Genomic DNA, 20,064 nt, shown 5'->3' with positions numbered 1-20,064 from the left:
TTGTCCAACAAAACGAAAGTTGAGCAAGGTCATGGTAAGATCACAGGGACTTGACGCAAATTCTGAATGACTGGTCGATATGTTCATATATATACTGTATAGACCATTGGTTGAAAATCTGTGCCTAATCCCTGAGGGTAAGATACAACTGTAGTATTGGATGGTGGCCTTCAAATGAAGGGTTCTATGACAGTTTTGCTACATAAACACACCCATAGGCATTCTTCCAACTCGATCATCATCTACAACATTCCGTAGGACAAGTGGATGGTGAAACAAGGTCGTCTAGAAAATGTTTTGTTAGGTACATTTAACACCGAAAAGAGTAAACAACTCTTGTCAAGGGTTCCTCCTATTGTTCAAGGGGGCCAACCTAAATAGATATCTCTTACGACTTGTGTTTGGGTCAGAGGACACAAAAAAACAGAGATCTTCCCAACATCTCAAAATGAACAGATCGATGAGGACATCAAGTGATGTGAAGATTTGTTTTATTGTGTGTAACATGGATCAATAATACAAATTGTCAGAAGCTACAGAAAAATATCCTGGAAGGAAACTAACTGCAGGAGAAAAAACTTCCAAAAATTAATAGACAGATGGACAGGGTAATATGCCAAATCACTGGACCGGAAAATCTGTTCATTTCTGTGTTAATGACCCATGAACCTTTATAACAACACTTCCCACATAAACAGGACACATTTATTGACCAGGGGACACATACTGGCTGTAATAAGATGCTATAAATCAAATTCCCATTTTTGCGGTGTTTACTAGGACACTAATGTCACCAAAAAGGTCAAAGAAATCATCTGTACCGTAGAACTCTGACAGTTAGGAACTTATCCTTCACCTTTACATCCTCATTAGCATAAATGACCTAGTTACAGCACTGTATGCTATATACAGTCAACACAGTGATGTTTTTATAAAAACTTCATCAGAAAATATAGGTCATGATACTGATATAGTGACCTATATTTTCAAGTGCATATAAAAAAAGTAACATTGACCTATATTTTTTTTTTATGTTAGTTTGATATTCGACTTTTCTCAAGAATTTATGCATTTTGAATTTACGATTGTTAAAGATTTTATTGAACTCAATCAAGAATTTAAGTTGACGAAAATGCTTTGGACAAAGATAGTTTAAGCTTATTGACAAAATAATATTGACCTATAATTGCAACATACATAATTAGAATTCAGCTCAGTTTGAAAATGTAATTAAAGCATAAGAATTGTAAATTTTATCAAACCTCATTATGTACAGAGTTAATTCTACCTGATAGTAGTTCCAAGATGATAATAGAACAAACCAAAATACAGTAAGTAATCTTAATGTTATCACTGCATGATTCGCAATTAGCCTTTAAAAACAGTTATCCCCAAAACTTAAACAATTTCAAATTGTTTGCTTGTTTGGATTTGTGAACAGCCAACATCATTTTGAGGCTGGGTCTACTTGTAGTAGCTGGTGGCTTTCTCACTGAACAACAAATGCAATTAGGGTAAAGTGTCTTGCCCCAGGAAACAATAGGACATCACAGACAAGCTTTTTCTCAGCTTCCCAAGAAACACAGATGCAACAGGAGTAGGGAGCATCAAACCATACCTCTCAGATATTCACGGTAAGCCTTAAAAGACATCTCAACATTAAAATTATTATCAAGCCCAGATGCTGACACCAACACCAATATATATAGGAATTCAATAGTTACAGAGAAGTAAAGACAAGCTAACAAGAAAACGTTATAGTCACATCATCTTTGCGTTTCCTTTAATATTTAATCACGGGAAATGTGAACAGCACATCGCCAATGTATCTGCTGAGCCACACCCATTTTTAAATTTCTCGATTTGCTCCTGAGAGGAGCATTACAACTATGGCTTCCAATGTAATTACCTCTTTTACTGAAACAAAGTGTCAGTTTCTGTGATGTTTTGTGTGTCAACTGTAAGATGGAAAGTGCCTCCCTCAAGATCTATACAGCTTCGTTTTAAAAGCTGAAGTGTACTACAGTTCGGAGTCATTTCCTAATAAAACCAATATCAGTTTCGTGGAGATGAGCCCTAAAACTCTACTTATCCAAGTCTATATATTTGATCCTCTATTATCAACTTACTGGGTTATAATAGCTTTCCTTGGGTATTGACAGGTTTAATTTAGGCCTGTGACATCTAGAAGCTCAACTTTGTAAAAAAAAAAAAAAAAAATTGCTTTCTCTATTTAATTATTTTGGGTAGTGCTCTTTCATCTAGGTTTGTCAGCTTTACGGACAATATTACTACAAGGTGTACTATATTTGCAGCACAAGAATCAGTCTTTTTATTAGTTATTGGAATACAAAATATTTAATTAGTATACTGTATATTTAAAAATATCACCTTGACTTTTTATCTATCTTTCTAATAAACAACTCATTCATTCTGATAATAACACAAAATTAATACCCTGTGCACAATTTCAAGGCATTTGAATTGTTTTGTTACTTGCCAGAAAAATACTGATAGTAAAGTATTTTTAATTTCTCCTCAGATCAACAGCAAAAACATTTCTCCCGTCCAGATACCCGATAGGATAATGGAAATGTCTAAGACTTATCTCCCTTGAATAATATTTTCTTGTGACATAAGAAATGAATCATAATACCTTAACATCAAGTGAAACATTTGATTAACAACGAAGAAGGTCACATTTGTAAAATTCCCTAATACTGCCACCAATGCCAGACAACGCTATACTAGACAGATGTTACAAAGTAGGGTTAACTCATGGGACAGATAACATTCCAGGCATTTTTTATGATAAAATACCTCAGCATAACTGATTGGATTGTGTGCATCAAAATGGAAGCTCAATTGGTTTAAGCATTGTCAAAAGTTTAGAGGTTCTGGGTTCAAATCCTGTTCCTCCCACATTGCATTTCTCCCTTTAGTTTACAGTGACCAATCCTTGTCTTAAGTACTGTAAACGTGAACATTTTAACACTTGTATCTTATTTTCGAACTTTTGTCCTGAATTAAGGCTGTACTAATTACATTTCATTACCATTTCTTAAGCAACTAACATTACTGCACTAATTCATCATTACACTGATCTGTTTTTGAAAATGTAGTAAAATTTTGGTACACTAAAATTTGTACATATATACATTGTAACATGTGGCATGCACTTGGCAATTAGATATATACAAACCTGGACATTAATTACTGATGCCTTTGGGGTCAAGATTCAGAAAATGTAGATCAAACATCCTAGGTTTTTTAATCAAAGCCCGGCCCTGCATACTTGTCAACTTCTTAGAATGTCCATGGGGATATTGTGCAATTTTTCAATTTTTTTCAGTCTAATGAAATGTACATTTGTATACCTCCTTTTGACAAACTGTCACTCTGAATCCACATACCTAAAGCTGCTCATTGCTACAATTATGAACAATAAAAAAGTTTAACTGATCATTTACGAAAAATTTAGGGTCCAAAATTGAGAGTGTCTATTCCAAATAAGGCCAGTTGGGCTGTATGCTTTAAGTCCTGCTTTACCATCAAAAACACTTGGCTGCCTTTGTCCTAAATTACAACAAAGAATGCAGTATTCCCTTAACTCTTTTTGAACGGTAAACCTGTCTCAATTTCGCAACTTGCCTCAATTTCATCAATCTGTATCAATGTTAATAAACCTCTCTCAATTTTATAAATCTGTACAAACTTCATAAACCTCTCTCATTATGGTTTTACATGATAAAGACAGAACTTCAAGCTATGATCATCAATAATATTTTTCCTGTAGTAAACAACACAAGACATATGAACCAATTCAAGCCCATGAAATAATCAGAGCCAAGATAAATGTTTGTTAGGAAGAGGAAATAAATACATTCTAGCTTCACTCACTCAGCCTTACTGTTTGAACTTAAACAACAAATAAAGATGGATGGTGACCATTTTGTAAAACACTTGACTGAATTGATGAATGGTGACCCTTCAACTAATCAATAAAAAAACGGGACCACAAAGGACTATTAACTCTCACCACAAACCTTTATTTTAGTCAGATTTATGGAGATTTATTTACACTGAAATCATTTAATCAAAATTCCCTTTTTCTTTCTTATAGACATCAATAAACATATGGCATGGCAATCCTTTGACAGAAACATTACATATAAACCTGAGAATGATGAGATATATTCAGAGGATGACAGACAATTTTTTATAGCACAATTGCATTATTTTCCTATAGAGAATTTGAGTTTAGGTATGGTTTTAGGCCTATCAATTTTCACTTTGAATTTACCAAGAAAAAAAACGAGAAGGATGCATACTGATTTCTACATTTAAAGAAGAGTTTCTTGAAGAAAGACTGTCTCCAGAACCCAAAGTCTACCAGACAGGGGCTGGCGAGGTCAGACAAGACTGCATCCATATCAATACCTAAATTATCCACAGACACAAGGAGTTGTATTGTAACTAGAGTTCATTATACCACAACTACCTGCCACACAGTACAGACAACACTCTGATAATTATACTTAGGCAGACACATCCTGACCCAGACAGTTCCCTACAGAACAGGACAGCTTTGTCATAGAAAATGGAACAAGTCACTGTAGCAGATTTGTTAAGTTTTCGGTTTTCAGTGCTTTGTAAAATATCTCTCCCAATGGGCCATACATATATTATCTATGGTCTGGCTGACAGTCTATTTTCCCAAACCTAACTACTGACTATTTCAGACTGTCCACATCAATGATATATTCTCCCAGCCCCCCAACACTACCCACAAATCAATCTGACATTGTTGTAGAGTTTATTTTGAAGGAAAGATTCTATCATGATAATACATACATTGGAACCAATCCTCTACTTCTTTGCTGTCGTCTTGATATGATAAACAACAATATCACCCTTCACCTAGACGACAGGTTAATGGTAGCTGTTATAGATCGGGAGGACCCAGGAGAATTTTACTGAAGCCTGTCAACCCCAGACATTTGGTATAAAATACCAGATCTTAAGGAAACTGGATCATTGGTGATATAGATAAGTTATTTCATTACAGCTTAATGGTTAATTTTATAGATCTGTGTTGATCCCGAATCAATTTCTAATCAATAATTCATTTCTTTTATTTAAAAAGCTCTTAGCAATGATATTTCCAGTCTCTCTCGTTAAGCCAATAGTACAAAGGGAAATAACTCTATGTTCTATGAAATCTGGAGACTATTACAACGATGGAGTTTTTATCAGCTAAATAAGTACAGACAGATAATATAAAACTCTGACTCATTAATTCAATACTCACCCGCTTCTTGTTTGACTTTCGTTTGATGGCCCCCATTGCTGCTGTTTTGTATTCTTGCTCTAACTGAATATACTGCTGTTGGATTCGGCTGAAATAGGAAAAAGGTGCCTACCAGTCTCTTTAAATAATTCATTTCAATATTGCATTGGAAAGTAAATACCCTAATAGACAACACATCAAACAATTTTGGTTAAGCTGAAAATAAAGAAAGAAAGTTGAGAACAATGAGCAGGCCAAAAACAAGCCATCGGTAAATCACATGTAAAAATAATAGGAATTAGTCTATTACTGGAATATATATTCCATGTTTTGATGAGGCCGGAAAAAAAATGTGATTTTTAAATTTAATAAGGTAAATTTATTGAAAAACTAATTAAGTATGTTGTATGATAAATGTGCAAAAAATGAAAAGAGATGAAAACTGAAGCATCATCAAACTAAAATATTACCTGAAAATTTCAATATGTAAATGATCCAACCTTAAGATTTAGAACCTCTGCTAATTTACACCAAAGTACTAATTTACCATACTCTATTATCACCACAGTTTGATATGGTCTCCAAATGCAGACATTTGCTAACCATCAAGTTCAATGTATGCTTGCTAACCCTTTCTTTGTAGTTTCATTTTAAGTTAATATCTTATCAAGATGTCTTATATTTCCCTTGTCTTGAGACCAGTAAATTATTTCATTCTGAAAGTAAGTCACCAAGAAAATTCACCATTTCTTCTAAAATCAAATATCACAACATTCATAAACCGACACAGCTAGGAATCATTTGTACCGAACAAGATGTTACCCATGGAAATGATATAGTAACTTAACAGGTGAAGGGGGTCCATCATCTTCAACATTTACTCAGTAATATAGACTCAACATTTACTCAATAATATAGACTTAACATTTACTCTGTAATATAGACTCAACATTGACTCTGTAATATAGACTCAACATTTACTCCATACTGTAGACTCAACATTTACTCAGTAATGTAGACTTAACATTTACTCAGTAATATAGACTCAACATTTACTCTATAATATAGACTCAACATTTACTCCATAATGTAGACTCAACATTTACTCAGTAACATAGACTCAACATTTACTCAGTAATATAGACTCAACATTGACTCAGTAATGTAGACTCAACATTGACTCAGTAATATAGACTCAACATTTACTGAGTAATATAGACTCAACATTGACTCAGTAATATAGACTCAACATTTACTCTGTAATATAGACTCAACATTTACTCCATAATGTCTGGGACATACATGTTCCTGGTAATGTAGACTCAACATTGACTCTGTAATGTAGACTCAACATTTACTCAGTAATATAGACTCAACATTTACTCCTTAATGTATATATCCCCTTACCTCACATTCATTTCCAGCTGTTGAACTGCTTTCTTCTAAAATGAAAAAAATACATACAAGTTATTATTTTAAACACAAACATATTAAACATACTGACTGAATTTATTCCAATTTTTTTTTTTTTATTTAAATAGGGGTATGTTGTTTACGTCTAGTAGGAGGGGTCTCCTTTACTCATTAAACAGTATTTTGAAGTATAGAAACGTGGGGGTGGGGCGTTATTGGGGGGAGGGAGGAGGTATACTGACTTTACACAAATACCCGTCCCACGGTCCAATATGAATGGCGGTGACAACTTACCCTACGTATCCCCATGTTAGAGTTGTCATGGCTGAGCGTACTGCTAAGTTCTCTCTGCCAAACTTCCAACTTCCGCTTTTCTGCTTCCAACAGTTTGAGAGTGACCTGTAACAGACAAGCACACGTTTTGATGACGAGCCAACAGCCGCGATATCTTTATAATTAAAAGGGGGCTTAGAACATGTGAATTTCAAACTTTGAAAAGAAAATAGAATTATTCTTTGTCACGATTTATAAAACCAACGGCTTTAGGGTAGGCCTACAGGACGTTCGTTTTAGACTTTCCTCTAGGACTAGGTCTAACAGTTAAGTTGCACTCGAGATGATAAAACCACAATCAAAATCCTACGCTTCATAAAAAGTCTACTAGAACACATTTTATGTTACCAGAAATGGATCGATTACCACTGATCTAACGGTAAAAGTCTGGTTCTGTCGACGTAATTGTGTGTATAGAGCATGGCCTTTTCGCGCTCGCAACATCAGGTTAAAGGGGAATAACTCCAGCAATCTTATAACCAAATAAATACGACCAGAATACTAACCCCAGCCACTCTGCTCTGATGGCGAAGTTTTGGTCTGATGACGAAGTTTTGGTATCACGTATTGTAGAATCGTTCACATTATATCAAAGTACCTCAAATAAAGTATTCTCCATCTAATGAAGAATTTTCTTTATGCTAACACTGGTTCATAAGCATTCAGTTTAAATTTTAAAGTAACGATAGGATGATTAATAGTTCAGGTACTAGATTCTGAATGTCCCTTGTCTCATGGGTAGGCAGTTCTCTATGTAAATACGTATTCATAAATTTTCATTACAGGACAACATCTTAAAGCAAGAATAAACTCTGCAATGCTTGCAGTGTATTTATAAGATAAGCTTCGGCAAGATATCGAACGATTAATTTCCATCTAATTAGAGGTACTCCAATCTAAACGACCCGGCCCTTATTACGTCTGACTAGACCGGGAACATAAACAAGCCCGTCATCATCATTAGGGACAACTCGTAACTCTCCAGATCAGCGGCCTGGGTCTGGACCAATAGTTATGGGCAGTGATTGTGTAGGTATATAAGATATATCAGAGGATTCGTACAAGGCTAATTAAGGGCTTTCTGGTAGTCTAGCAGGAACAGCATTGCCAGCTATATATTACTTTTTACTTTTTCTTTCATTTATTCATTCATTCATTTCAAACATATTTTATTGACATAACGAGACAGGGTAAAGAGGATCATTCATATTTATATAAACGGATTATTTATTTATTTATCAATTCTTTTCTATATCTAATCCCATTTTTTAGAAACCATTGACTCTTCCCGTAAGTAAAAGATTCTGACCAGTATAGCCATAGTTTCAGTGATTGATTACCGCGAAACCTTACCGTTCCGCCCATTAAGGTTTCGCCCATGTCATATACGGTACAAAACGATGCCAATACTTTCACACAAAACCACTATAATACACAGTATCGACAAAGATATTATAGGAAACTCGTCCATAGAAAATAGTAATTTTTGCAAACTGTTACTACATGTATACAAGGGGCCCAGAGGGCCTGTATCACTCACTGGATATTTCATTTATCATGGCAGAATACCCTCATAAAAATCATCATTGCAAATATTTTTCTACGTTTTGATCTACCTCTCCCAACAATGGTTAAACCAATTGTGGACGAAATCCTGTCAATCTTAAAGAGAAAGGATTTTAAAGAATTTGCTTTAATTCCCGTACTCGGTCCCACCTCTCTGACCCCAGGGTATAGACACTTCGCATTTATACAACATTGGATCTCATTTGCCCAATAACGCTCCTGACCAAATTTCATCAAAATCTATTCAGTCGTTCAGGATTAGTAGCGATTTCAAGGATTTAGCTCTAATTCCCTATAGGCCCAACTCTACCACCCAGGGGGGAGCCACACCTTCCGTTTAATTAAGTATCATTATAAATACAATGTATTTGGAATTCTCAAGGGATTAAAGACGAATTGAATAACGAATTCAATTTGTGTAGGATGATAACTTTCCAAAAAAGCAGTTTGATACTTAATTGGATCTCCTTTGTCGAAAAATGTTTCTGGCCAAATTTCATCAAAATCCATTCAGTCGTACTGGACTTATAGCGATTTAACCTATATTTCCCCTATTGGCCCCACCTCTCCGGCCCCAGGGGAGCCACATCCTCTGTTTATACAACATCGGATCCCCTTTGCCCAATAATACTCAAGACCATATTTCACCAAAAGGATCGTTTAGTCCTAGTAGCGATAGAAATGTTGACGGATGACAGGTGGACAACGGACGACAGACGTTGCGTCATTAGCCTAAGCTCATCGGCCCTTCGGGAAATTACCCAGTAACAAACTTTACTTGATTAAGTAAACTGAACATTTGTATAAGCCAAGATTTAATTTCTTGACCTCGATCCGGTCTGAATTTTCATACTTTTGGCCGCTAGCAATACTGCAATACAGCTTAACGACACAGTTTGATATTCGTTATTCGATATTTGCTTTATTGATAATTCCTGCCAAAAGACGTCAGTCACTTGCGTGCATTTTCAACAAACCTTTTAAAATAAATGCATTTGAGGACGTAATGCAAAATGTTTTCATTTCAAATACCGTACGAATGACAATATCAGAAGTCTGCATGATTTTCTATGTTCGGTCTATGTACTTCAAGACTCGGGCACCGCAGGCCACAATGATTTAATTATACCAAATCCTCGTACCTATTAAAGTGTTATGGTGAATTATCTGCGGTATGTTTAGATAGAGGCGTCGGGGCAGCATGAAAACCAGAAACATCTGTTATTGATATATCGATGAGTTCCTTTGAATGCAATTGGGGTTCGCCTGTGAAATGGTTTGCTATATAAAAAAAGTATATAAGTATACCCGTATAATTGGATTTCATTTCTATTTAAGTAGCAATGATCTTGAACGCCGAAGAACCATATCCAAAAACGCTTGTCTTTTTTAATATATATTTTATGTATCAATGTCATTGTGCGACATAATATGTTTTCTATAAACAATGACATTGACCCTCTAAGAACCAAACCAATAAGAGCAAGGTATTTTCATGGGAGCTCAAAATACCAGATATAAGTGACCTTGACCTTCCGGTAGCCAAGTCAAAAATCAAAGATTTTTTTTCATACGGTTAAATATACCAGATTTGAGCTTTATGTCATTCCATTGTTCTGGAAATACTAGGAAAGATTATTTGCATATAGATGAAATTCAAATCTTACTAAATGACCTTGACATTTAAATACTCAGTAGTACTTCTCTTCCCCCAAGGCACGTTCATAACGACTCAAGAGTTTTATGCAAATATTTGGACAGTCAGGACAGATTTCGTTTATTTGTTTGTTGTTGATCTTAAATTATGTTTTAACAAAATAAACAAGCTAGTGTTTAAATATGTCGTGTATAATGACTAGGTGTCTTGATGGATTGTCGTACCTACATACCGTGTCACACCCCTATCGTGTCGTGACGTAAAACGCCCTCTGTCGTGTCGTCACTTAAAACGCCCTCTGTCGTGTCGTCACGTAAAACGCCCTCTATCGTATCGTCACGTATACCGCCCTCTATCGTGTGGTCACGTAAAACGCCCTCTATCGTGTCGTCACGTATAACGCCCTCTATCGTGTCGTCACATATACCGCCCTCTATCGTGTCGTAACGTATAACGCCCTCTGTCGTGTCGTCACGTATAATGCCCTCTATCGTGTCGTGACGTAAAACGCCCTCTGTCGTGTCGTCACGTAAAACGCCTTCTGTCGTGTCGTCACGTATAACGCCCTATATCGTGTCGTCACGTAAAACGCCCTCTATCGTGTCGTCACGTAAAACGCCCTCTATCGTGTCGTCACGTATAACGCCCTCTATCGTGTCGTCACGTATAAACGCCCTCTATCGTGTCGTCACGTAAAACGCCCTCTATCGTGTCGTCACGTAAAACGCCCTCTATCGTGTCGTCACGTAAAACGCCCTCTATCGTGTCGTCACGTAAAATGCCTTCTGTCGTGTCGTCACGTAAAACGCCCTCTATCGTGTCGTCACGTAAAACGTCCTCTATCGTGTCGTCACGTAAAACGCTCTCTGTCGTGTCGTCACGTATAACGTCCTCTATCGTGTCGTCACGTATAATGCCCTCTATCGTGTCGTGACGTAAAACGCTCCCTATCGTGTCGTCACGGAAAACGCCCTCTATCGTGTCGTCACGTAAAACGCCCTCTATCGTGTCGTCATGTAAAACGCCCGCTATCGTGTCGTCACGTATAATGTCCTCTTTCATGTCGTCACGTAAAACGCCCTCTATCGTGTCGTCACGTATAACGCCCTCTATCGTGTCGTGACGTAAAACGCCCTCTGTCGTGTCGTCACGTATAACGCCCTCTATCGTGTCGTCACGTAAAACGCCTTCTGTCGTGTTGTCACGTAAAAGGCCCTCTATCGTGTCGTCACGTAAAACGCCCTCTGTCGTGTCGTCACGTTAAACGCCCTGTATCGTGTCGTAACGTAAAACGCCCTCTATCGTGTCGTCACGTATAACGCCCTCTATCGTGTCGTCAAGCAAACGCACTCTATCGTGTCGTCACGTATAACGACCTCTATCGTGTCGTCACATCAGACCGTCAGGGGGTGATAGGTTATCATCACCGACACGGGTCCATGTCTCCACGACATGTTTCCTTACAGCGGAAATCAATTAGCTAGGATTTACTTATAAATAACAGCCAGACTCGATCGACACTTTGGTGGGTGTAATTTGTCTACGATTCCTTTTACTCTTATATTTAGATTTCATTTAGAGTGTAAAATCAAGGGAGGTAACCGTTATAACATTGGAAGAATCGGTAAATTGACGAATATTGTCAGTTTGATTGAGAAAGACACTAAAATCTTCCTTGTGCCATCAAGTTAGGTCTGGGTGTTATTTGATTTCTCTCGATTAAACTCATATCTACAGCTTGGCGTTACTTTTATTTCGCTCGGGAAAACACATTGGTTGCTAGACTTATTCAATGAAGTTCTTCGGCAAGCCAAAGTGAATCTGACGTCCCGTAGGTGTATCGTTTATGACATTTTACTAATGGCTCCTGGGAATTGAAATGCATTTCATAACTCCATTACCTCAAAAGTCGATGTTTGGTATTCATTTGGAATTATTTTACATGAGTTTTGATAGAATCTTACTTGGATGTTAACTCAAATGATTTTCGCTTTTTCTTTATTTTATTGATTCTATACGCGTATTTTACAAGCCATTACAAGTGTTCTTTGAATAGATGGCGATTTCAAGAGTATTTCGAAAGTTTCATGCCTCCGATATTAAAATTAAAATGATAGAATGATCATTAGAAGTAGCCTAAAGGAAGTTACAGGCGTGGACAGCGAGCGGGAACATTACTACTAGAAATAAGTACGATCATATATCGAATGGCTGAGGAAGCATATATACCTAATCCGATGTTCCTGGAGTGTTTTTGCACACGTGATCCCACAAGCCATAATCTACACCAGGCTAGTTTATCTGAAAGTCTATATGTCAATGTATATTTAGGGTTTTAGACAACTTACTGCCGCTAACGTAGCAAAAATGGCTAATCCTAATGGATTGCGCAATTTAAGGCGAGAAAATCTTCAGCTCGAGGGGATTTCACATCACAGCCGAGGCCAAAAACGGAATTATCCCACAGCTCAGAATAATATATCCATCCCGTTCTTAATGGGAACATTACAAATCGATAAGGAACTATACAAGTGTCTTGTCGATCAAATCAGGTCAAGTTCTTCTGAGTTCGATTATTTATGTATGGTTATCGATCTGATACATTACAGCATTGCCCAGAGAATAAAGGGCTCAATTGACTGCACTTTCAACACGTTCAAATATCGAATTTATATGCAATATCAGTCATCATGACTTCAATTCACCAAACAATATCGTTTCGGTTTCAAATTGTGCATACGGTAGCCTTTATGATATTGCCCGTGTAGCTATAGTGTGCTATATAATCTACTATCTAATGTGTGCTCTCTCTCTACTCCCTCCAATCCATGTAGAATATTTTAAAAGAACATTAATTGGTGAAACCATGGATATAACTGATGATCACAAAGTGTTGAGTATAGGTCATCTTACTAGCTCAAACTAGCGGGAATTTCCCTTAAGCCAAGTGGTAGGATGCTAGTTCGAGCCCAGCGCGGCGGGCAGGGTATTTTTCACTACTTCTTATTACAACTCTACAGATTCGTCTATTCGTAAAACGTACTTTTAATATTTCCAATATCGATACTTTTTAAGACGAATGAAATAATGGCGATTTCGATTTCATAATAAATATTTTTACATGTTCGGAATGACACGAGTTCATGATGACAATCAAATTTCGACATCACAATAACAACGAAGGATTTAAGAGTCTGAGATGTAAGTTTGTGAATTTACGGAAAGGCTGCTACGATCACAGCATGGTCTTATTGGTAAACATTCTGGTTTTGTTCGGACTAGCCATGTTCTTATTGTGGGCACGTTGTATTATATGGAGTTGACAATGTTTGCACGGTACTATTTCGAAGGAACTCCAGACGCTTAACCGCCGGAACACCTGGTCTTGTTATCATCATAATCCTTCATATGTTATAGCAGTATTACTTTGGTCTGGCTAAATGATACGTGTTCTGAACAGGTAACTATATCTACATCTGTTACTTGCACCAGGATGCATGTAATCGGTTTAAATGTAATCGAAGTACATCTTTTATGTAAAACTTCTTGTTGTCTACCAAATGCTGATCATAGATATTCCAATGCCAGTTAAGACACTGAGTTGATGTTAAGGCCATGTTTTGTGTCCCACATTGACAGAGAAATCTCGAGCCTGATGGGTGACTTTCGTGGTTGACTAACCGAGACTCTGCCAGGTGTGCCACCCCGAGGGGTGGATATTTCTCAAGTCCTCAATGTAATGGATGATTATTCTTTAAATTATACTATTTTATTTACGCAAGGCCAAGTTGTTCAAATATCAAACAGATGTTGTAATGCAACACAGTGTTGTCGTAACGTCATTGCATTGCTGTCAGCGCATGTTATTTGTCATACAACAGAGAAACCACACCCTACGGGGTAGAAATCTTAAATATACAAAACAACTCGAGGATGTGATAGAGAAATCTCCAATTTGAGGAACGATATCCTAGTTCGTCTAACCAGAGGCTCTCCCGAGAGTTGGAGATATTTCTATCACGTCCTCAAGGAATTGGATGCTTATTTTTCCCCTTCAGATAACAGATCTTTTTAATAACGAAGAATATTGATGTTGGATTGTCGCCGTGACGTCATTGAATTGTTTGTTGCCGTGACGTCATTGTATAGTCTAGGAGTTGACAAAGGTATCACACCTCAGGGGGTGACAGAGAAATCTTGAACAAGTAAAACGGGAAACAAGCCTGTTAATGATGGGAGAATAGTTATCATGAACCATTTCAAGAGTTCTCAGATTCGTTTTTGTTGATATCATATTTTTATATATTTTGAAAACATCACTGTTTCTACAAAACACGTTATCACAGCAATCTTTAGGAGAAACTAAATGTACGTTTACTTTCCGATACAGCAGGCCGGGGATGTTGATCACGTGATGTACCCTATAGGGGTTACTATGATAATACACTACAACAGTACAAAGCCATTATCGTCGAGCTTTGGCAGTGCATGTCGACATGTCTTTCAGCAAACATTTTTTTATTATCAGAAATGTTCAATAACGGCATCTACACTTAAACATCAGACGGATTCAATTCCAACACGAGGTTTTATTTCTTCCTTATTTTTCTGAATCGCCAGGTTCTGTAGATGTAGTTCACAGAATGGTGTACAGTAGAAAGGGGCATGGATTGAAAGGGGAACGCATCTACTATGACAGTTACTTTATTGAAGCGTAACGGTCACAATTCACTGAGTTTTCAAAAGAGTAACCGGATATGTCCTGTTGTACCAATTAAGAGTACATGACATGTTACAATATGAGTAGGTAAAGGTATAGGGATGGGGAGTTTTTCCAAGTCCCTGTGTGAACGCCTGTATGATGTGGGTCGGAGCTTACATATGACGATATATTTTTATGCCTAGTTTAATTTTCTCTCGTAAGAATGAGCTCGCCTTTAGACTAGCCACTAGACAGTTGTTGATGTTTTTTGACACGCTTCATTAATATCATCACTGATAATGGTTTAGACAACACACATCATTGATTTCTGAGACATCCGATATATCACAAGCGCGTGGTGACATATCCTGAAGTGATGGGAAACCATCTATCTAGACTGACCAATGGTAATTCGAGTTACAAAACGCTCACAACGTTAACTAACCCATAGACGATGAACAGATTTCTGATTGGTCGCCCTCGGTACACAATATTAGGCAATACTAACAGGTGGAAATGTCTGATTATTTATCTCTGTCAAAAAAACAACAACACGGAAAACGATAGTTGTTTACAAACTTGTTCTTCCGCCAGGAGCAAATTGGCTATAATATGATATAAATTGACTACATCAATCATGTTTTAACGCTATCATCACCTGTCTAGGTGAACAGATCCGAAGGACGGTTAGATAGCCAGAGGATAGCTAGACCGACACTCAATGTTATCGGGATCGGCTGATAACACTGATACAAGGAGCGCCATTTTAGATAGTCTCGATGAATCAGTGAAATCTCAATGGCTGAATGGTAACATTGTATACCAGAAATGAGGTTATCACTATCTAACGATTATCAATTGTCATTGTATCGTACAGTGTACGGGTCACCTATTTGATGATGCATTAGCTTTGTGAATTTGTTAGTCAATCACATGTTAATCATTTGATGGCAAGTTCAAATGAAATTACACAAACGAAAGTAAATTGTAAATACATGCTTTGAAAACCAACCCTTTTCGCCTCTAGACGTGGTTAAATGAATAAGGAGTATAAAATTCGCTTGTTAAAGAACAGAACAGCGGCCTGATTTCAGAAATTGATATTTATTATCTTTGAATTTCGTGTTATTTCTGTTGAAGAAATCGGTTCTGCCATGTTGATTTCAAGGACATTTGAGGAAGCGACAACATCACAGGCTTTGGGAAGGCTTAGCTTCAATGTTCCTAGAATATTGGGATCGGCCTCTTTATTGCGGTTTTTTGACAAATGTCAAACTGTTTGAGATTCGAGATGGTCGAGATAGCTTCGGTGGATTTTATACTCTAGCTTATTATACGAGGTTTGCCGTACTCCGAATGCCAAGCTTTGATTCATTTGAATAGTGAAACCGTTCAGAATACATGCACACGTGCTTGACGTTCGACTGAAATTCAATATTGAAAAATATTAAATCTATTGCATTATTAGGCTTTGGACCTCTCAATCCAGAATTTGAAATTTCCTTCGACCCATTATGGAGTTTCCTCAGTTTCTTATCATCACTGATGAGTTCATCTTCGGTAACCCACTGTCCTGACGCTCAAGGACAGAGACTGTGTGACGATGGGTAGAGTGAATCTCGTTTCGGCTCTAAAATAGCAACCAATTAAATACCGCCATACATTTTAAACTTCAGAACTCTTTTGTGTGAAACATTTTTGGGGGATTCTCGTCATGGGGGCCGCCATCAAACATGCAACATGCCTTTGATTTACCTGTATCTGGTTATATGTAAATGGATGTTTTTCCACAAGTGTCCTGCCTCACAGTAGTAGACTTTTTCTGGCTGTCCAAAATCGCCGGTTTATATTAAAACAAGACACTGTGATTAAAATGCAGGCATTTTTTTTTGAAAAGAGAACAGCTCATTATAAATTGGAGGCTACATGAAGCTGTATAAACTTAGGACAATATGATTAACTTATCAGTTTGATTTTTCTTTAAACGGGGAAAATTCCTCTCTGTCGGTAGACAGGTTGTAAACATTACCATTACATATAGATCTAAACTTTCTCTAAGCGTAAGGCATAGAACACCATGTTTGTGGTAAGATTCTTGATCTACTTCGGCAAAGCTGTCTCTGTCACGGGAGCATTGTCAGTTTAAATATCATTTTGAATACCATTTCCTATCCCACTATGACCAACAGATGCCTTAGTATTGAAAATAAATTTTGCAAAATAACCATACTTCTACTGATCCATGACATACTCGTGTTGTATCAGGTTGAATTTAGCGAAAGTTTTTATTCTAAATAGATTATCTTCGACCTCAATAACTGCAGCAACTTGTCTTCAATTCATGTTGATATTTCTTTATAAATAATTATAGCGACATTGTGAGCGGGACGTATCAATAGCCGCCATTTCTGAGAGGCAGGAAGTTATGTAATGTTTCCACTTCCTGCTTCAGATATAGTATACACAAAACCCACAAAACCTCTATAACGGCTGGGAACAAAGCTTCCTGACGTTAAAAACACAAATGACAAAGGAAGAATATGTCCGACTCGTGCCCTGACAGGACCTCGAACATACGAACCACTAAGCCAAGACGAAATCGGCAGAACCAAAACTAAATCAAATATCTTATATAGATGCAGTCATCTGGTGCAAAACTTTCGGCGTTTCATGTTTACCTATTTATCTTTTTGAGAACTCGATACATGAATTCTCACGGAGGATAAGAAGACAGACAGAAACCCGAACTACGGACATACATATTACTAATGGCGACGGAGCCATTACCTTGTGTCGAATGCATACGATATGCATCTGATGTGCACCATCTGATGTGCACCACATAATTGGAGCACCCGTTCATGATTTCTTTATAATAGCCTTTGTTTATTGTTAGTTTGTGAATAACAGCTCATTAGGAACACATCTATTTGATATCTGCGATTCATGTTGTTATGTTTACTATGACTGCTTTTCGAATACCGGTACATGCATAAAAGCGTTCGGCAAATAAAACAATAGCTACATCTCCATTGGAATCACAATTAATTAACGCCGACATTGCACCGTAGGTTAGATAGCTATTGTATTGGGTGTAATGTGTATTTCGTCCTGACGTTCATGGGCACATAAACTTCAGGTTGGCACCAGTTCAGTGACCATCCAAAGCATCACATACTCGCTCAGACCACACAAACACACACATCGTATATAACATGTGTGCCTTGTTATATACATATGAGAAACAAATAATAAGGATCTCAAATTCAGAATGTTAAATATAGCTCTGTCTAACGATCGAAATCAAGGGCTATAACTCCGGACCGTCGAAAACGCACAAAACAGAACTGTCAAACTCACAAATACAAAACCAGCAGTCATCGCATTGAAGGATATTAATTTCGGATGCTAATCCGTCTACACATTCCACAATCAGTGATTTTTTTTGTAAACTTGTTTTTTACACCAACATAGACCCTGTAACATTTTCCTATCCACACTCATTAACATTATTTAATTTGTCAATTTTCCAACTGAATTTAAATTCATCTTTACTTATTAGCCCCCCTTGACTCAACTTGATTAATATTTTGAGAGTTAACAAGTTCTAACAAAACAGATCGACAGGAAAACGATACTAGGATGTGCCGTATTATAGTTATACAATGTGATTATACAGAAGCTTTATCGAGTGAATGGGCTTGTTAGAATAATGACCCAGTCTGTCCCAGGCCTATTGTCTCGAGTGCCATATTAAAAGGACAAGGTCTTCCATAAAACCCGCCCTGTAATAGATCTAGTACGGTTATTGTCAGTCCAGCTTGTTGTGACGTACGCCAGTAATTAGCAGTAACAAATATTTTACTAAAACTACAAAGGAAATTAAACTATAACGTTACTGCATTGATAAAATTTTATAAATCATGTTTTTATGTAAGTCCATTTATGGTTCGTCGTTAACTGGCTGCCGCGTTGACAGTTCACGTGACGTACTAGTCGCGTGCAACCGGTCATTAGCCACGGAGGTAAGTACAGAATGTATTTATACGTATCGACGAAATTATTCGTCGTAAAGAAAAAGATCTTTATCAGACAAAGGAGAGTTCCATCAAACCGAAATCTAAGGCTTTAATCTAACATAGGGGAGTTCCATCAAACCGAAATCTAAGGCTTTAATCTAACATAGGAGAGTTCCATCAAACCGAAATCTAAGGCTTTATCCTAACATAGGAGAGTTCCATCACACCGAAATCTAAGGCTTTAATATAACATATGAGAGTTCCATCACACCGAAATCTAAGGCTTTAATCTAACTAGGAGAGTACCATCAAACCGAAAACTAAGGCTTTAATCTTACATAGGAGAGTTCCATCAAATCGAAAACTAAGGCTTTAATCTTACATAGGAGAGTTCCGTCACACCGAAAACTAGGCTTTAATCAAACATAGGAGAGTTCCATCACACCGAAAACTAAGGTTTTCACCCGACACGGGAAATATTCGTCATATCGAAACCTAATGCTTTAATCGGACATGAGAGAGTTTCATCACACCGAAACCCAATGCTTTAATCCGATATGGGAGATGGCCAAAGTCTTAGGCCTGACGTATTTACATGAACCTCATCAGACACGTATAATGGACAGAGATTTACGAATCATCGACCACAACACATATGTCGAGACGGAAACACTTAATTCGTTTCCCGTCCTATTCCCAATTTTCGCGCATTACTTCGTTGTTGATTCATAGAGGTCCATTAAGAACCTTGTTGAAGACAACCACACAGGTCATGGGTTCCAAACCTTATCTAAACTCACTTACATCGACTAGTCCACTAAAGACTGGCAGACATAGACAAATACTAATCAGTGATAATTTCCTAAATGGACGGTTTGTTTTAAATCTGAATATTACGTATTATTTGAAATTGTGACAAAATTCGTATCGTAGTACACTTATTATGTAACTGAATTAAGAAGTATTTTACGTGACTGCTGCATCTGGACAGTCGGATTGAGGACAGCAGGACGGGGGCAGTTGGGAGAGCTACAATGGAGATGTTCCATAGAAAGTGCTTTAGGGTGCAACAGGCAGTAAATCT

General features: G+C 37.2%; 1 protein-coding gene across 1 annotated transcript in view; it reads right to left on the bottom strand.

Moving 5' to 3' along the window:
* LOC117333759 (ras-GEF domain-containing family member 1B-like) overlaps positions 1 to 20,064 on the bottom strand; it is a 100,994-nt gene that overhangs the window by 60,855 nt on the left and 20,075 nt on the right. Inside the window, exons 2-4 of the mRNA XM_033893184.1 lie at positions 6,998 to 7,102; positions 6,698 to 6,732; positions 5,312 to 5,399 (exon numbers count right to left, since the gene is read on the bottom strand). Of these exons, the coding sequence (XP_033749075.1) occupies positions 5,312 to 5,399; positions 6,698 to 6,732; positions 6,998 to 7,102 (228 nt within the window). The remainder of the gene's footprint in view (positions 1 to 5,311; positions 5,400 to 6,697; positions 6,733 to 6,997; positions 7,103 to 20,064) is intronic.

This window comes from Pecten maximus, chromosome 1 (genome assembly GCF_902652985.1).
Source record: "Pecten maximus chromosome 1, xPecMax1.1, whole genome shotgun sequence".
Lineage (NCBI taxonomy): Eukaryota > Metazoa > Mollusca > Bivalvia > Pectinida > Pectinidae > Pecten > Pecten maximus.
Note: the sequence above shows the minus strand (reverse complement) of the source record. Positions and strands in the feature narration are given on the sequence as shown.